The 17171-nt window shown below is 38.0% G+C and overlaps 1 protein-coding gene across 5 annotated transcripts in view; it reads right to left on the bottom strand.

Moving 5' to 3' along the window:
* Window positions 1-538: 538 nt before the first annotated feature.
* LOC135407742 (coiled-coil domain-containing protein 171-like) overlaps window positions 539-17171 on the bottom strand; it is a 47419-nt gene continuing 30786 nt past the window's right edge. For all 5 annotated transcript variants that reach the window (XM_064643065.1, XM_064643069.1, XM_064643067.1 and 2 more), the window contains 10 exons: window positions 15426-15918; window positions 14570-14683; window positions 13664-13890; window positions 12842-13021; window positions 10950-11126; window positions 8507-8652; window positions 7769-7823; window positions 6338-6469; window positions 4884-5019; window positions 539-3497 (listed from right to left, as the gene is read on the bottom strand). In XM_064643065.1, the coding sequence (XP_064499135.1) occupies window positions 637-3497; window positions 4884-5019; window positions 6338-6469; window positions 7769-7823; window positions 8507-8652; window positions 10950-11126; window positions 12842-13021; window positions 13664-13890; window positions 14570-14683; window positions 15426-15918 (4521 nt within the window). In that variant the 3' untranslated portion in view covers window positions 539-636. The remainder of the gene's footprint in view (window positions 3498-4883; window positions 5020-6337; window positions 6470-7768; window positions 7824-8506; window positions 8653-10949; window positions 11127-12841; window positions 13022-13663; window positions 13891-14569; window positions 14684-15425; window positions 15919-17171) is intronic.

Here is a 17171-nt window from a genome sequence, read left to right as displayed (position 1 = left end):
CAATCTCTTTGCCTGGATGAGACTCTTACGCAGCTGAAAAAGCAGAAAGATCAGTGAGTGTGGACCAAAAGAGCCATCACACCTTTTCTATTTTGTTCAATCTGCTTCAAGTATGCAACTAAATGTATATCTTTAGTTGAGCTGACAAGGGAAAAGAAGAGGCTCAGGGAACCATGGCAGGGCTGCCATGAAATGACAGAAGTCATTTGCATATGCTTTACAGAGTTCTCTCAATCTTAATGAATTATTGCAGTCCTGGTTTAAAATAGACAGGTATGAGACAACTTTGACAGAAATAGACTAAAATAGCTAATGGATTTTTTTAAGAATTAAGAAAATTACCCAAAATGTGTTGTTTTGTAACATTAAAAAATATACTACATAAAAATTAACTGCAATAAATAAAACTTAAAAAAAATAACTGTTTCAGGGTAAAGAGAATGAGAAACAGAGAAATGTGAAGATATGAATGCGTATTTTCATAAAAATATAAAATTACAGACAAAAACCACACAGACACCAAACTACAACTCCAAGGTAGTTGTTAGATTATATTTTAATTACATCATTTTACACTAACACATTTTTTTCCTTCTAAAGGGGAAGCTGACATATAGCTAAGGGAAACTGACATAGCTAAGACTCTGGAAATTGATTTCCTTCTGTTTTTCTAGTACTGGATAAGAGATCCTGGCTGAAAGTCCTGATTGAAGGCAGTGAACTAGATCTGTTTGGTGTGTCCATTGTGTCCATTGAAGACCCACCACCAAACTGGTGTGGTCTCACAAAGAAGAATGCGTCCACTGAAGGCCCAGAACTGATTCTGTCCATCAACACACCAGAGGATATGCCTGAAGACCCAGTACCAGTACCAGTTCTGTGTGGTATCACATTGGAGGATAAGTTTCTTGCAGACACAATAAAGGTTCTGCTCTGCCTCACACCAGAGGATATGTCCAGTGAAGAGCCAGTACCGGCTCTTTCCGGTAGCACATGGGAGGATATGTCCAGTGAAGAGCCAGTACCATCTCTGTCCAGTATCACACCAGAGGACATATGGATTGAAGGCACACTATAGGTTCTGTTTGGCTTTGCACGAGGGGACATAGAGATTAAAGGCGGAGTATGACTTCTGTCTGGCGTCACAGTGGAGAACATGCGAATTGGAGACAGAGTTCTTGTTCTGTCCAATATCTCACCAGGGGACACGTGGATTGTAAACGCAGAACCAGGTCTGTCCGTTATCACACTGGATAACACTTGGATTGAAGACCCAGTACTGGGTCTGCCTGGTATCCCACTGGAGGACATGTGGATTGAAGGCTGAGTGCTGCTTCTGTCTGCTGTCCCACTGGAGGACAGGTGGATTGGAGGCTGAGTACTGCTTCTGTCTGGTATGTCACTGGAGGACATGTGGATTGGAGGCTGAGTACTGCTTCTGTCTGGTATCCCACTGGAGGACAGGTGGATTGGAGGCTGAGTACTGCTTCTGTCTGGTATGTCACTGGAGGACAGGTGCATTGGAGGCTGAGTACTGCTTTTGTCTGGTATCCCACTGGAGGACAGGTGGATTGGAGGCTGAGTACTGCTTCTGTCTGGTATGTCACTGGAGGACAGGTGCATTGGAGACCGAGTACTGCTTCTGTCTGGTATCTCACTGGAGGACAGGTGGATTGGAGACCGAGTACTGCTTCTGTCTGGTATCCCACTGGAGGACAGGTGGATTGGAGACCGAGTACTGCTTCTATCTGGTATCCCACTGGAGGACAGGTGGATTGGAGACCGAGTACTGCTTCTGTCTGGTATCTCACTGGAGGACAGGTGGATTGGAGGCTGAGTACTGCTTCTGTCTGCTGTCCCACTGGAGGACAGGTGGATGGGAGACCGAGTACTGCTTCTGTCTGGTAACCCACTGGAGGACAGGTGGATTGGAGACCGAGTACTGCTTCTGTCTGCTGTCCCACTGGAGGACATTAGGGTTGGAAATAGACTACTGCTTCTGTCTAGTATCACATCAGGAGACATGTGGATGGGAGACCGAGTACTGCTTCTGTCTGGTATCCCACTGGAGGACAGGTGGATCGGAGGCTGAGTACTGCTTCTGTCTGCTGTCCCACTGGAGGACAGGTGGATGGGAGACCGAGTACTGCTTCTGTCTGGTAACCCACTGGAGGACAGGTGGATTGGAGACCGAGTACTCCTTCTGTCTGCTGTCCCACTGGAGGACATTAGGGTTGGAAATAGACTACTGCTTCTGTCTAGTATCACATCAGGAGACATGTGGATGGGAGACCGAGTACTGCTTCTGTCTGGTATCCCACTGGAGGACAGGTGGATCGGAGGCTGAGTACTGCTTCTGTCTGCTGTCCCACTGGAGGACAGGTGGATGGGAGACCGAGTACTGCTTCTGTCTGGTAACCCACTGGAGGACAGGTAGATTGGAGATCGAGTACTCCTTCTGTCTGCTGTCCCACTGGAGGACATTAGGGTTGGAAATAGACTACTGCTTCTGTCTAGTATCACATCAGGAGACATGTGGATGGGAGACCGAGTACTGCTTCTGTCTGGTATCCCACTGGAGGACAGGTGGATTGGAGACCGAGTACTGCTTCTGTCTGGTACCCCACTGGAGGACATTTGGGTTGGAAATAGACTACTGCTTCTGTCTAGTATCACATCAGGAGACATGTGGATGGGAGACTGAGTACTGCTTCTGTCTGGTATCGCTCTGGAGGACAGGTGGATTGGAGGCTGAGTACTACTTCTGTCTGCTGTCCCACTGGAGGACAGGTGGATTGGAAATAGACTGCTGCTTCTGTCTAGTATTACATCAGCAGACATGTGGATGGGAGACCGAGTACTGCTTCTGTCTGGTATCCCACTGGAGGACAGGTGGATCGAAGGCTGAGTACTGCTTCTGTCTGGTATTGCACCAGGGGACACATGGATTGAAAGCTCAGTACCAGGTCGGTCTGATATCAGACCAGGGGACATGTGGGTTGGAGACCGAGTTCTGGTTCTTTCTGGTATTGCATCATCAGACATATGGATTGAAGGTCCAGTACTGGCTCTGTCCGGTATCCCACTGGAGGACATGTGGATTGGAGACCGAATACTGCTTCTGTCTGGTATTACATCAGCAGACATGTGGATTGAAGACCCGGTTCCAGCTCTGTCTGGTATCTCACCAGGAGACACATGGATTGAAGGCCCAGTACTGGCTCTGTCCAGTATCCCACTGGAGGACATGTGGATTGGAGAATGAGTTCTGGTTCTGTCCAGTATCCCACCAGCGGACATTGAAGACCCGGTACTGGGTCTGTCTGATATCACACCTGAGGACACATGCATTGGAGACTGAGTACTGGCTTTTTGTAGTGTCATGCTGGAGGACATTTCAGCTTTTGCTGGCAATGGCCAAAACTCTGGGACGTAAGTCTGGTCAGCCTGACTATCTAGCTTGAAGCTACTTGGATGTTTAGACTCTTTCCTGCTTTCTGCAATAGAATAAAGAATAAAAAAAAAAATCAAAAGGGAATCTATATTTACTGTTAAATACCTTTCACAAAAGGTATGTATGTGAAGCACTTGAAAGTGTATCCTTCTTGTTTGAAGCACTTATTTAAAATACGTGGCACCTGACCACATACATTAATCTCTAATAGATAGAAACAAGGACCTTTTATCAAGTATTCTGCACCAGGAAGTGTTAGAAAACAATAGCGTACTTTATTTGAAGAGCTACAAATACTTAGAGAGAACTTTTAACCCTTATCATTATAATTTCTAGGGCATGGGTCATTTTAATCAAGTAAACAAACTTATTTTACAGTCTCCCTATCACTGTCACTAGGAAACATTTGCCATGCTAACCATAGAAGGTACTCATTTACTTTTTGATTTATTTTACCATCAATTGAAATCAAACACTTAATACTCTTCAAATGTCAATCTGTTAGAAGATGGTGTGCCTATGACTTCCAGATTATTCCAACAGGAATTCACAGAAATTAAGGAACAGCATTATTGAAAAACCACATCGTTACTTGCTCACAGCAAGATCCTTCCTTTGGGGATGTTTATGCAGCTGTACTGCTGCAGAATGCAATTCTCTGACTACCACACCCCAGAAGTCTTGTGCTTCTACCACCTGCCAGTGGAAGACTGCCCTAAAATTCAGACTACCAACTCTTCTTATGTGACTTTTCACCTCAGGATGTTGCCATCTCTGTTTCAACAGCTCAACTGTCCTGCTCTTTTTCTCGAGAGCAGCTATTATTAGCAACTTTAACATAAACTTTCAAACCCAGGGGTCACTGTGAAACTATAGATATGGAGGCTCCAGTCACTGAGAGCTGGTTACATTTGGTTCTGCACTTTAATTACACTTGCATCCTATTAGCAGAACCTTTTGCCTTGTAGGCAACATTTAAATCAAATTACTATAATTTCCAAATGTGTTACAATAGCCTAACAAGCTAAAAGTATACGTACCTAGATACTCAGTATCCAAAAAAATTTTGTATAGAAAAGGTTAGATGAGGTAGTGAGAAAGCCAAGCAGAGGTTTCATCCAGCCTGCATCCAAATCTGCTCTTGCAATATCTGGGAAGCATTCCCCCAGTCATGTCCTAACACATGAAATACGTTATGGCTTTGGCCCATGAAAGACACTCTCTGGCACTTAACATGACACCAATGGACTGAGTGTCTTTCTCTTTTGAAAAAAGTCTCAGGCGGTTTCTATTGACACTAGTTTTACTGCTCCATTATGTTTATAATTAAGTATTAATGTATTTGCCTACAGAAACTATGCAGCTTGAAGGGAGATGCTGGCTAGGAAACTACATCGAAATGACAAAAATTGCTTGAGAAGGGATTTACCATAACTTTCACGAAAGGTGAATGTTTGTTGTCTGGATCTTTGGGCTGCAGTGTGAAGCTGAGAAGATTCTCTCAGTAATGTTTCAATTCTACTAGCTGCAAGTTGGTAGACGTCCATAAAACTTCGAATCACGTCCTTTGAAAAGTAAAATAAATCATCAGTGACAAGCAAGCTATATCTAAATGCCAAATAGCATACTTCCAAATTCATTAGGGAAGAGAATTTTTTGTTAATTGGAGAAATTGAACAAGGTTTATAAGCCAGACAAAATAATCTGATTACAATACAGCTTGGAAAATATAATTGTTTTTATGTATATACTGGAAGTATGTCCCAGTTGTAATATTGATTAGATTGATAATAAAATCAGCAGCATGACAGAGTACCAATGATCAGGCAGTACTGAAAACTTTATATCTACCATAAGTAGTCTTCCTTAAAAGTAGCTGATCACATTTTATAAGTTATAGTTTTCTCTTCAGATAATATGAAATTGTCCTTTTGAATGTAAATCTGTGGTATAGACAAAAATAAATTTAGTACCTCAAAGAGGCATTTAGAAACCTTTTTTGCTGTTTCTCTTTCTCAAACACACTACTGCTTTTCAGAATAAAAGTTAACATAGCTGAAATCAATCAGGTTTTGTCATTGTGAAGTGAAGGAAACAGCAGTAGCAAATTAACACCATCATATATCTTTTCTCATCAGAAAAAGCATCCAAAATGTTTCAGTGCTATGGTGCTAGTCCTAAAAGAGGATTCTTGCAGATCATATGTGCCTGTCACAGATTGATTATAGCAATTCTAGAGGACATGTCCACAAACAATTCCACTCCTTTTAATAAGAAGTGTCCCTAAAGTGATTATTAACTTCTTACCTCATTCAACATCACAGGATATAGTTTTGCATACAGTGAAATTAAAATCAATTAGCTGACTCCTAGTTATAAAAGGCAAATTTTACAATAAAATCTCCATAATGTTCTGAGAAAGTTACCAAACAGGCACAATGTAACCAGAGATGAGGAGAGGGAGAAAAGGGACAGGGAGAGAAGGGACTTCACAGTGACAGGACTGTGAACCATTGATGCTGTTTGCCAACCTCCTCAGTAACCACAAGTGTTTTTTTTAAATTTGTCTTGCTCATACGAAGAGGAAGAAAGGGAGGGGAATAGAGGGATATTAATTTTCAGGTATACGTGCATTTCTCCATGGTCATATTCCTATCAGTTATTTAACACCCGCAAAATTAGTACTTCCTATTAGCTCTGAAATAGCATGTGCAAGAGTATATATGGAAATTATTTGTCTTTCAACTGCTGACTGCAATAGTTTTGAAGCTTTTTGCTCTCCACATATTCAGAGCAGTCTAGCTGCTTGTTCTATCTCAGATGCAAAAAAAAGAAAATGAAAATAAAAATAAAGAAAGAAACAGGATTGTTTTAAACTCTAACCTGGAATGCTATAGCCTCTGGCCTGCCCCAGAGTTCTTCATCTGGAAGGGCTTCTATTTGCAGTCTGGGTAGCTCCAGGCAGAACTCAGTTGTGGCTGCTGCACCACTTGGCACCAAAGTCTGCTCTCTGACCTAAAAAGAAAAAAATCTCAGTATCAATGTTGATTCTCCTTCAGAAAATTAACGGGAATGAACTGGTCCACTTGAGCCCTTTGAGTGGACTTGCATGGATGACTGAACCTCCAATCCAAGAATAAATTTAGGACTATTTGATTTTTCATTGGAAATAAATCTCTAATTCAGAGTGCTGGGAAAAAACACTACAAAGAAAAGGATCTTTCTCCAGTCTCAAATGAGAAGGCCAAGGACACAGCCTGTACATGTTACTGTAAAAAACCAGAAGTTTCTGCATGACATCCACCTCAGAAGCTTAAGAGAAGTTGTATGAAGATGATGGTGGCACGAAGCAAATTATCTGTCAGCATATTTTGCTACAGCTAAAACACACATTTTAGGTTCTGTCACTTTCTGTGAAAGTTAAAAGAAAGAGAGACTTGAAAAAGATATCTGAAAATTAAATTAACAACAGTTTTGGTGAACACAGAATCTAAAATAAGGAATAGATACCCACGTTGCTAGGAATTAAAAATGTAGTGGAAATTAACACTCTAAGGTAATTAAAAAAACACTTTTTTCCCCCCCTCTATGCTGCTCTGGATTAAAAATAGTTATAACGCAATCAGTCATTAGAGCTACTGTTAAAAAACAACCAAACAAACAAACAAACAAAGAACAAAAACCCAAAACCAAAACAAACCAAAAAGCCACCTTTCTCCCAAATAATTAATGTATACAGCTTTGCTGGACCTTCAAATAATCCTATACCTGGGAAAAATAGTACAAGTCAAAGAGACAACTTAATATTATTACTCAATTTAAAAAGGGTTTTAAAAATATCAATTAAGTTTCTGACCACAGGTTATTACTTACTGTCTTCTCCTTATTCTGTTTATCATGTATCAAAGGTTTAAGTAGTACACACAAAGCCAAATATTTTATGGCCACCATGTATGTGACCTCAGCAAATGACCTCCACCTCACCCAGTAGAGAGTTAACTCAACAGCAGTTGCCAGTTTTTTGGATGTTCCATAGTCAACCCTTGGCAACCAGAAACAGTAGTCAGTGATTGAGGGAAAGAGAATTTTGTAGTAACTTTTATATTCAAAATAAGAAGCTTGTGTGCTACAAAATTACATTTTATTTCACTGCAATTTTTTAAGATTAAAGAAGTTGAAGAGGGTAACTTCACCCCTAAGGAAAGGAATTTGTTCTAAAACAATTTCTACTCCCCTCCTTCCCTGAGGATAAGTGGTTGTAAAACTCTGATGTCTTTAGAAACACAAATCAGAGGGAACCCTTCAAATTCTTACCATCTGAAGCGTGGCTTCCACAGCTTTCATATGAGTAATGATCAATTCTCTGTCACTATTACAAGAAAAAGAAAAGCAAAAACAAGTGAGTAGTTTATAAAACTAAAGTTCTACTGATGTAGAAATAAATTTTCTGCTACTTTATAACTGTCATGTCTTGTAAAATAATTCTTGATAACTCAAACTCTTACAATTTTATCTCTCCTTTTTATATCTCCCATGCAAACCCTAAAAATAGTTCGTGTACCACTATTTGGCAAATTTCCATATGAAAAATGCTTCTACTGGGGATAAGACTAGGTCCAAAATGGGTTTCAGCCCCTTTGGCAGCTAAAACCTGTAACCCAGCTGATGCTTCTGTACTTATTATAAATAAACTGCATCTCTCCATAAAAAGACTATGTGGAAATAGAAAGAATAATGATTTCTTAAATGAACAGACTGCTAAGGATTTGCCAAAGAGATGTTTTCAAATCCTTAGGATAACTGTAAACAAATGCCCATACTACTTCAGCACTCAGAATCTGGAGACTATTATGGGATAACTACAGAAAACATATCATCTAGTATTTTGAGCTAATAGTTTTCTTTTTAGAAGACAATCTCTGAATTTCAAAGAGAGGCAGATGTACTTTTGTCTTCTAGCATCACATTAGCCAAGGCTAAAACCCTGCACATGAAAGTAGGAACTGATGTTTTGTCTGGTTTAAGGGATGTCTCCAAGGTCCCAGAACTCACTTCTCTGCTGTAAGCAGGGCACGCTCTGCATTTTGGACACTCTCTTGCAGTTGACGCCTGTCCTGCTCCATTTGGGTAAGAAGCCTCTTTTGGTGGTTCAGAACTCGGTCTTTTCTTCTCATATCCATGGCTGTCTCTGGGAGACTCTGAAAGCAGATAGAAAGCAGAATTACTTGTCAGCTCAAATAATTAACTTCAGTTTATGCCATTGCTAGTTAACCAAAGTGGAAAACTAACTGGCTGTGAGGTAGATTTGGACCACTGCGTACTAAGTTTTTGCTTGAGAATTCATAAAACCATTACTGACTCAGAACCCTCCGTTTTTATTATATTGCCTATGTACAAATATGCTTTAGCAAACGAAGTGATTGTAGTCACTTACATAATGCCACTTGCTGTCACAACGTCTGTAATTTCTAGATAATAGTCTAAAACATAGATCTCAGATATCCAAGTAAGTTTAGGTGCCACAGGCATTTCACCTCTAGTGGTTTAGGCTGAATTGCAGTGCCTCAAAGATTTAAACCAAGTTTAACATCACTTTGCTACAAAGCAAGCATTTGTTCTCATGAGAATATCTATTCTAATCAACAAGAAAAGAATGCATTTTTCATTTGCATTAGGTCAAAATGTTTAGCAAGGTATGATTAAAAATGCTTTATGAAGCCATTGAGTTGTATGTACTTTCGAGTTAAAGAGCTTAGTAATTTAAACATACTAGCTGTTCTTGAATAATTCAGCGTAATAATACCTCTTCCAGAACAGACATCCTATGTTCACATGTCACTCAGCTTCAAAGTAAAACTAAACAAAACTTTTAAAGTGTGTGCAATAATATTAATAAAAGAAAACGTATAAATAATGGAAATTATTTTTCAGGGACATTATGCGGCTATCAATGCAAGAAGAGGAAAAGGAACAGAAGGCACAAAATTGTCTATCACCTTCACCTGAAATCCACCCATGAATAGGGAGGCTGCTCAGGGAAAACATTCATTTCTAACAAGCCTAGAAATCCCAAACTCCACCTGAATTTAATGAATTTAGATGTGTGTCTTTAGCAAAGGACACTACGTTTTCGGAACACAGAATGTGCATATAATGATTTTAATGAAATAGCTAGTGAAAATAAACATGCCAAACCTTCATATCAGAAAACATTTTTCCATGAGTGTTATCAAAGCATTTGGATGAGATTCTTTTCTGACTTATTATGTTGTAAATCAGTGGCAGCTTCACTAAAATTAGCACAGTAAACAAGCCCAAAACGGAGGGTATCTTCTTCTAAAACATGTATTGAAGACTATTTTGGGGTATATCAGTGGCAGCTACATGATTTAACATATATTGCACTTGAAATGCAATTCATTAACAATTTATATGACTTACTTCACAAATTTAAAAATAGATTGGTTTTATTACAGATACTAATATCTCTAAAAGAAAGTAACTATACACACAATGACCATCATTAGGGAGAAAAAAAAATTACTGCATTAAGACTAGCTTGTAACAGGAGTAAAATTTCTGTCTGGCATAGATAACCATTTAGCGTTTGTGTAAAAGTATCTTTTCGAACACAGAGCAATCAGAGCTACTGATTTACCACATCTAATAAAAAACAGTAGCATAAAAGAGTTACTTAGTCCCAGTTGACCTTGACAGTGATGAGCTACCTTGGATGTTTCTATGGTATAAGCCATTAAACAGATAAAAATATGCAAGATTAAAATTTGAACTGATAAAGTGAAGAAATTAAGTATTACTGCTTTAACAAGCCTACTTTATGAAAGTACATGAATACCAAAATACCTCCTTATTGATAGCTGCTAAGCATGAATAAGTTTAAAAATAAGCTATCAAAACCAAAAGTAGCTAATATTATATTTTTCCCCCTCTTACGCGTTTAAAAACTGAATAAAGAATTCAAAGCAAGAATTTGTAAGAACACTGTTTTACAAGATCAAGATTGATTATCAAAGATTAGATTGTTCCACTGTACTGCAAAATAAGAGCTACAAAACCAAAAAAACCCCCCTTAAACAAGCAAAAAAAGACACCCCACCCCCAAACAAACAAACTAAACCAGCATTCTGAGCCACAAAACCCAATTATCTAAGAGAAAAGGGTCTGTCAGTTGGCATGCCAGGGCACAGGCAGAGACCCTTTCTACCTGTCATTAACAAAGGCATGAATAAAGCTGAGTTTTGGTAAGCTACGAGAGAGAAAAAAAAGTTCATTAAAGTCTTTTCCTCCAAGTTTAAAAACAACACCTAGAGCTCAAAGGGGGGGGAAAAAAAAGTAGTTTAAAATCTTTTCTGAGTACCCAAAAATTCTGACTCAGCAGTAAATGCGCATTTTCTCCTGTAATTTTATTTGCACAAGACATGCAATATTAACGAGAGGTAAATTTCTGGTAACTATTCCAGAAGAATAATCTTACCCTTACGGATAGATTTAGGTCTTGGCCTTTATCTGCTGTTTCACTGGAGAGTATTTGTAGTCTATTGTTTAACTCATTTAGCTGTTGCTCCTGTTTAATTAAAAGCAGTCTTGCCTCATGCTCACGCTGTAATGCATTATTTAATTCTTCATGTATATTGTCTTGGGTGATCATTCTCTGAAAAGAGAAATAAATTGTATTTGATTGTATTGATAACTATATTCACTAGTTTACCTGCCTGAATTTCTAAGTTCCACTTGCAAACCTATCAAATTCTAAAACAAATGCATGCTAAAGATTAATAGTTAGGTTTTTTAACATGAAGACAGGTTACTGAACAATAAAACCTCAGACTAGCTTATTAACAGTGTTTTTTCTAAAGAGCATGCAGAGTACTGTTAAGACTAGGCATTCATTATTCTATCCAAATTAGCACTCTAGCTTGCAAAATATCAATTTTTAGAAGGAAATATATACAGAACAATGTCCAACATTTTAGTGCATATCTTGTTAACCCTTGTGAACACTTTCTTGGACTTTTTCTCCCCTCCCAAAACTGTTCCAGAAAGAAGGAACAGTTCTTCAAGTAAAATCATCTGCATTTGAATGACAATCTAAATCTGAATTGACAATCTAAAATGAGACAATTTCACCTAACTATCCAGAATTGTACAGTAATAAAACTCATTAAGAACAAAACTGACGATGATCACATATAGCCTTCTTCATTCGAGAAAAAAAAAAAAATCATTTTCCCAGCTAGGAACAGGAAGGAGAACAGGTGTAACATCATCTAGTAAATATTCTCTGCTTGGAAGTGTTTAGGTTGGGGCACACTGGAAAGTTTACCAACTAGGCTTCAGGATCAACACAACCATGGAAAACACTGCTTATTTTGGGACACAACTGTTTCAGTTACACTGTGCCCCTGTAGAGCGTGACTAAGGAACCTTACCCATTCACTTTCTCAGGAAGCTCAAATGTGAGCTCAGTTCTGAATTCAGCCCGTAGAAAATAAGCATGGGAGGAAAGGTGCTTAGGGAACCTCTAGCATGCTAAAGCAAGACAGGTTTCCTCCCTTCCAAGAAGGACTGAAGGCACAGTTCCATAAGTATGACAGGGATCAAAGTGACAGTTCATCAAATGGCATCAGTTCTGCAAGCACCTCATCTGTTTCTCACTATCTGAGGGCTTCAACTAGTTAACAACTTTTTTGTTGTCTCTTCTCGTTCCCATCAGACAGTGGTCTTTACAGGTTAATGAACCCATGGTGTTTAAGTAAAGCAACCAATGACAGTTAAGACTCAGGGGAATTTGGTGCATATGTGCACTGAGAAGGTAGAAGAGGTATTTTTTCCCCTGCCATAAACTTACTCACTCAAGGAAACAGCTCCACTAAAATTTGTGTTAACTATCTCAGGATATAACTCACAGTCAAAGACACAGTAAAATGTCTATCATAACAGTCAGCAATATCCATGCAGAGTTTAAATGGCTGTATTTAGACTTTATGAACTTCTCATAAACACATTTACTGAGTACCCTCATTCCAACTGACTTTACTCTGCTGAAGTGAAATCTATAAATTCTTTCAGGTTATATAAGTCACATCAACATTTTCAACAAATGGAAGAAAACCTGGGTTGCTGGAGACCAAACATGTAATTTGCACAGAATACCTCCTTCTACAAATCAAAAAGAAACTTCAATGGAAAGGAGATATTTCTAAATACATCTGACTTCTAGTTTAGTGACATTTACAAGGCAAGTTTTCTGGAAAATTCTATCAGGACTAGATTTTATATTTGTTTTTCAAAGGAACACAAAGCAAAAAATGTGTAAAAGGGAAGTTCTCTGATGAGCAAGACAATCTTGAAATCAAATATGCTTACATGCTGTAATGTATTTAATTGCTCTTGCAGGCTCCTGGCTTTTTCAGCATCCTTTTTCATCTCATTGAAACTCCATTTGAATTCTTCAAGTTGCAGGCCCAGCGAGCGGCACTTTGTCTCTGCCATATGAAGTCTTCGTGTGTATTCAAACACCAGCTGCTGCAAGGATGTTACATTTCTCTGTTGGCAATAGAAACAAAGTAATGTGCTATAAAACGTGCTGGTTTAGTGATAAAATAAATCACAGCTAACACCCAAGAAAATTAAGACAAAGCCTTTTTGTCCTCTGCCTCTAAAAGACACTCACAAGTGCAAAAATATGAACCTGTTTCACCTATTGAGGGTTACTGAAAATTCTGTTTAGAAGGAAGTACTGTTTTCACGTAAGGCCCACAATAAAAGACAGAATATGAGAGAAAGAGTTTATCCTTCCATTATAATTAAAGGGAACAAGGTTACCTTCTCATGGTAGACATAAGAAAATAGGAAATACTTTAAAGAAAAAGAATCTTGACAGTTAAAACCAAAAGCAAGTTTGTTCCTATAAGCAAATACAGTTCTGATGGAACGTCAAAAAATCTTTTACTTGCATACACTAAGCCTCTTCTAAAAATCCTTTCACAGTAAAAGAAAAAAGGTCTATTCATGCCCCAACACTTTTGGGTGTTACAAATCAACTTCTGATTGTCCTTATTGTTGACTTCATTGCAATGGATTCAAACAATCTGAAACACAATTAATGATACTATAAAGAGAGACTCACTGTAACACTTACTCTGTGACCCTTCTGCTTCCATGAAGTAGCACTATAAATATGCTTACCACACTGGGCAGTCTCTCATGCAATCCAGCTTCCAGGGCCTGGTTATTTATTCTGAGAAGTCCACACGCCAGCCTCTGTATCAAGGAGTCCTTCTCCAGGTAAGTGATGCACCTGGGATAATTTAGTGGAACCGTCCTCAGCATTAAGCACAGCTTGTCCATAAGTTTTGAAAAGGAGCTCCTGGCTGCATTTATAAGTGAGTTTCCAGAAAGCCAGGAGTTTGGATCTTTAAGAAACAACAACAAAAAAGAAACATCAAGTAGGTTTTTTAGTGTCTATCGGTGTAATACATGATTCTTTTTCAATTATACAGTATGAACCCTGTAAATATTCTGAAACACAGAATGTTGAATCTGAAACACAGTTCAAACTTTGCTTTGTGAGGACATAAATTCAAGTTACTGAAAGCAACATGATCAAAGAAGAAAGCATCTGCAACTGAATCAAAATAAGGTGGCAGTCTTCTGGTACCAGTTTACTCTTTAGCCCTCTGGGAAATGTGTCACCTTATCTGTCCTGCTACTTCCCTTTATTCACATAAAGTATCCCTCCTTCAATGTCCTTTACTCTGTGACAGAAATGCTAGGCCTTTAAAATACAAGTTAACAAAGAACCAGGGATGGCAACACTACAGATGAACTAAGGGAGCTTATATCAGTTCTCACTGCAAATAAACTCCAGAATCACTCTCCAGCCTTCTGCCTTCATGACTCTGTATACTTAATAAAATATCACCAATGAAATAAAGTTAATCTATTCTAGCAATACAGCTCTTCAGAGATATAATCCAGAATAGTTTACCTAAAATCCTGAAACTGGAAATTATGCGATCACCCTGGGGTTTTTTGGTTTTGGTTTTGGGGTTTTTTCATATTTCTATCACAAGAATATACTTTTAAAAGTACCTGGTTTGCTAAGGACATCCTGCAATTCAGAGAGGGAACTGATTATTGCAGAATGGAGGTTAGAGCTAGTTAACCAGCCAAGTGCTTCAAGGCAGTCAGCTCCATCTCTGTAACCTGTGAAACAGAATTGCAACTATCAATATAACAGGATCACTTAGATATGGCACACTACTATCTCCAGCTCTTTCAGAAATTGACCAAAACTAAGCATATAAGCCACAAACTAGCCAGGACTATTTAGACTGTATTAAACATGCTTTCAAAACTACTGAAACAGAAAAGTAGATGAATCTCTAATTTGCCAGTCATTTTTGATACCACTTACCCTTTGTGGGGGGGAAGCATAAACTGGTCTGGTAAAAGAAATAGACAAGCAGACTACATGATCTCCAAAGAAAATTTAGAAATCCCATACTAATATTCTACACGAATCAGAAATCAACTTTTTGTATATTTTTTAGTAGGAAATAAATATTTAGAAATTATTATTAAAAGAAGAGGAAATAATCTTCCACCAAACATGTTGGTGTTAATGCTTTACCACAGCAAAGATGCAGTAGCACCTAATTTTGAAATCCATAACACAAATATCAAGGATATCAAAAAGTGTGAGTTCATGTGTGTAGTTGCAACTTTATTTGCAACGCTCAACAGACTAGGTATTTACTTCTAGGCGAAATTGGATTGCTCAAGAAATCTAAAAATCATAAATCCAGAAATTATATTTGTCAAAGGATCATTAAATATGTCTTTACACTCTAGTAATAATAATATTGCTCTTTCTTATTTGCTAGCCATGTAATTTAACAGAACATTTATCAAAAGAAGAAAATAATTAGCTTATGTGACACATTACGTCTGCCTTCAGATTCTCCCACACAAACTTGAATCCCATTGCCTCCTTCTAAGCCATTTGTCCAGGTGAAGAGGGAAGTAGAAGACCGGGCTGCAGCTCTGAGTCTATTGGCTGCCAAAACTACAATCACAGCTCTTCGGAATACATAAACCAGGTCTTTGGCTCTCCTTTGTCTTCGTCTGGCTTCATCTTGATTGTTTTCCTCTTCAGCAGGGAAACTATGAACTATAGTCTCAATCCTCTGGTTCAGAAGTTCATAAAAGTTGACCTGATCCTGGAGAAGGTCTTTTTGGGAAGTCATAGCACATAGTCGGCTGTAGAGGGGACACAGGGTACCAGATAACAGTGCACAGGCTGCCAGGAGAGATGAACGCTCCCTCTGAACATTTGTTAATGTATTTCTCACAGAAATATTTTCATGGGTCAGTTTCTCCTGGTTTTTTTCAAGGGCATACATTCTTTCCCTGTTTTGCTGTGCTGCTTCTTGGTATTCCTGGGATAACAGGGAAGAAAAAAACCCAAAACAAAAAAACAAAAAAAAAACAAAAAAAAACAAAAAACAAAAAAAAAAAAAAAAAACAAAAAAAAAAAAACAAAAAAAAAAAAAAAAAAAAAAAAAAACAGAAAAAATGTTAACCTGATCATTTTCACCTAGAAAAAAGCTAAAAGAAAATAATATTTTCACATTCAAATGACACGTTAAAGTAAGAAAAATTATTAGTAATGATAATAAAAGTATTTCTTCTAGTAAACAGTTACAGAATCAGATGTATGAAACCAGATCAATAGTGTGAGGAAAATTTCCAGTCTTCAACAACAAATGGACTCCTGATTTCTGACAACAGTCAACTAGTACTGTGATAGCTTAGAGAAGGTCCAACAGCATATGGTTGTCCACAATACAGTTTTATGAGTTAACTTAACAATAGGAAATTACATGCTCCAATTTCAGAAAGAACATTGCTCTACAAAGCAGAAACAAAGGTAGTGTAAGCAAGAGAAGAATAAGGAAGACTCTGGAACATAAAATTAGACAGATTAAATATATATATATATATATATATATATATATATATACATTTTTCAGTGTGCAAAGACTTCCAGCCCCCAAATCTGTATCAAATACAGCATTTTTTGATGAAGTAAAGTTGTAGTAAGTCACAAATAACAAGGCATAACTATTTCCTCTATTTCGCAACATTTTTAATTTAAACAGGTGTAAAGAATGTGACTGTAAAGACAGTGAATAGTGGTTGTAGAATAACAGGAAACATTTTAGAATGCAAATAACTTGTCTAACAATCAGTGATGACAGCTGTACACTTTTGAACCACTGCTTATTGTAGTATCTGTAAAACAGAGTCCTTTGACACTGTTGAAATCTACCACTGTAGCTGCTAATTGGCTCTTGGGGTCAGAATGTACATACCTACATTTACCCCCAGACACCACATTACTGTTACTCTACAATCTTTGCAAAGCAGACACTGAAAAAGTAACTGCTGCCCTATGCAAGTCTTAAAATAAGCAAATTCAACCTCATAGCTTCAATATTCTCAAAAAAAATATCACTAGCAACTATCGACAAAATTAGGCTTCTGAATCAGGGCTGTAGACCAAATTCCTTTCAGAATGCTTTTAAAAAGTCATTTATTTCTTATTAGAACTGAAGTTAATAGTAGCACAAGGTTTTTTGGTTTTTTTTTACTTTAAAGATAAACTAAAATTCCTAAGCAACCTTAAATT

Source organism: Pseudopipra pipra, chromosome Z, assembly GCF_036250125.1.
Source record: "Pseudopipra pipra isolate bDixPip1 chromosome Z, bDixPip1.hap1, whole genome shotgun sequence".
NCBI lineage: Eukaryota > Metazoa > Chordata > Aves > Passeriformes > Pipridae > Pseudopipra > Pseudopipra pipra.
This window is presented reverse-complemented; position numbering and strand designations above follow the sequence as displayed.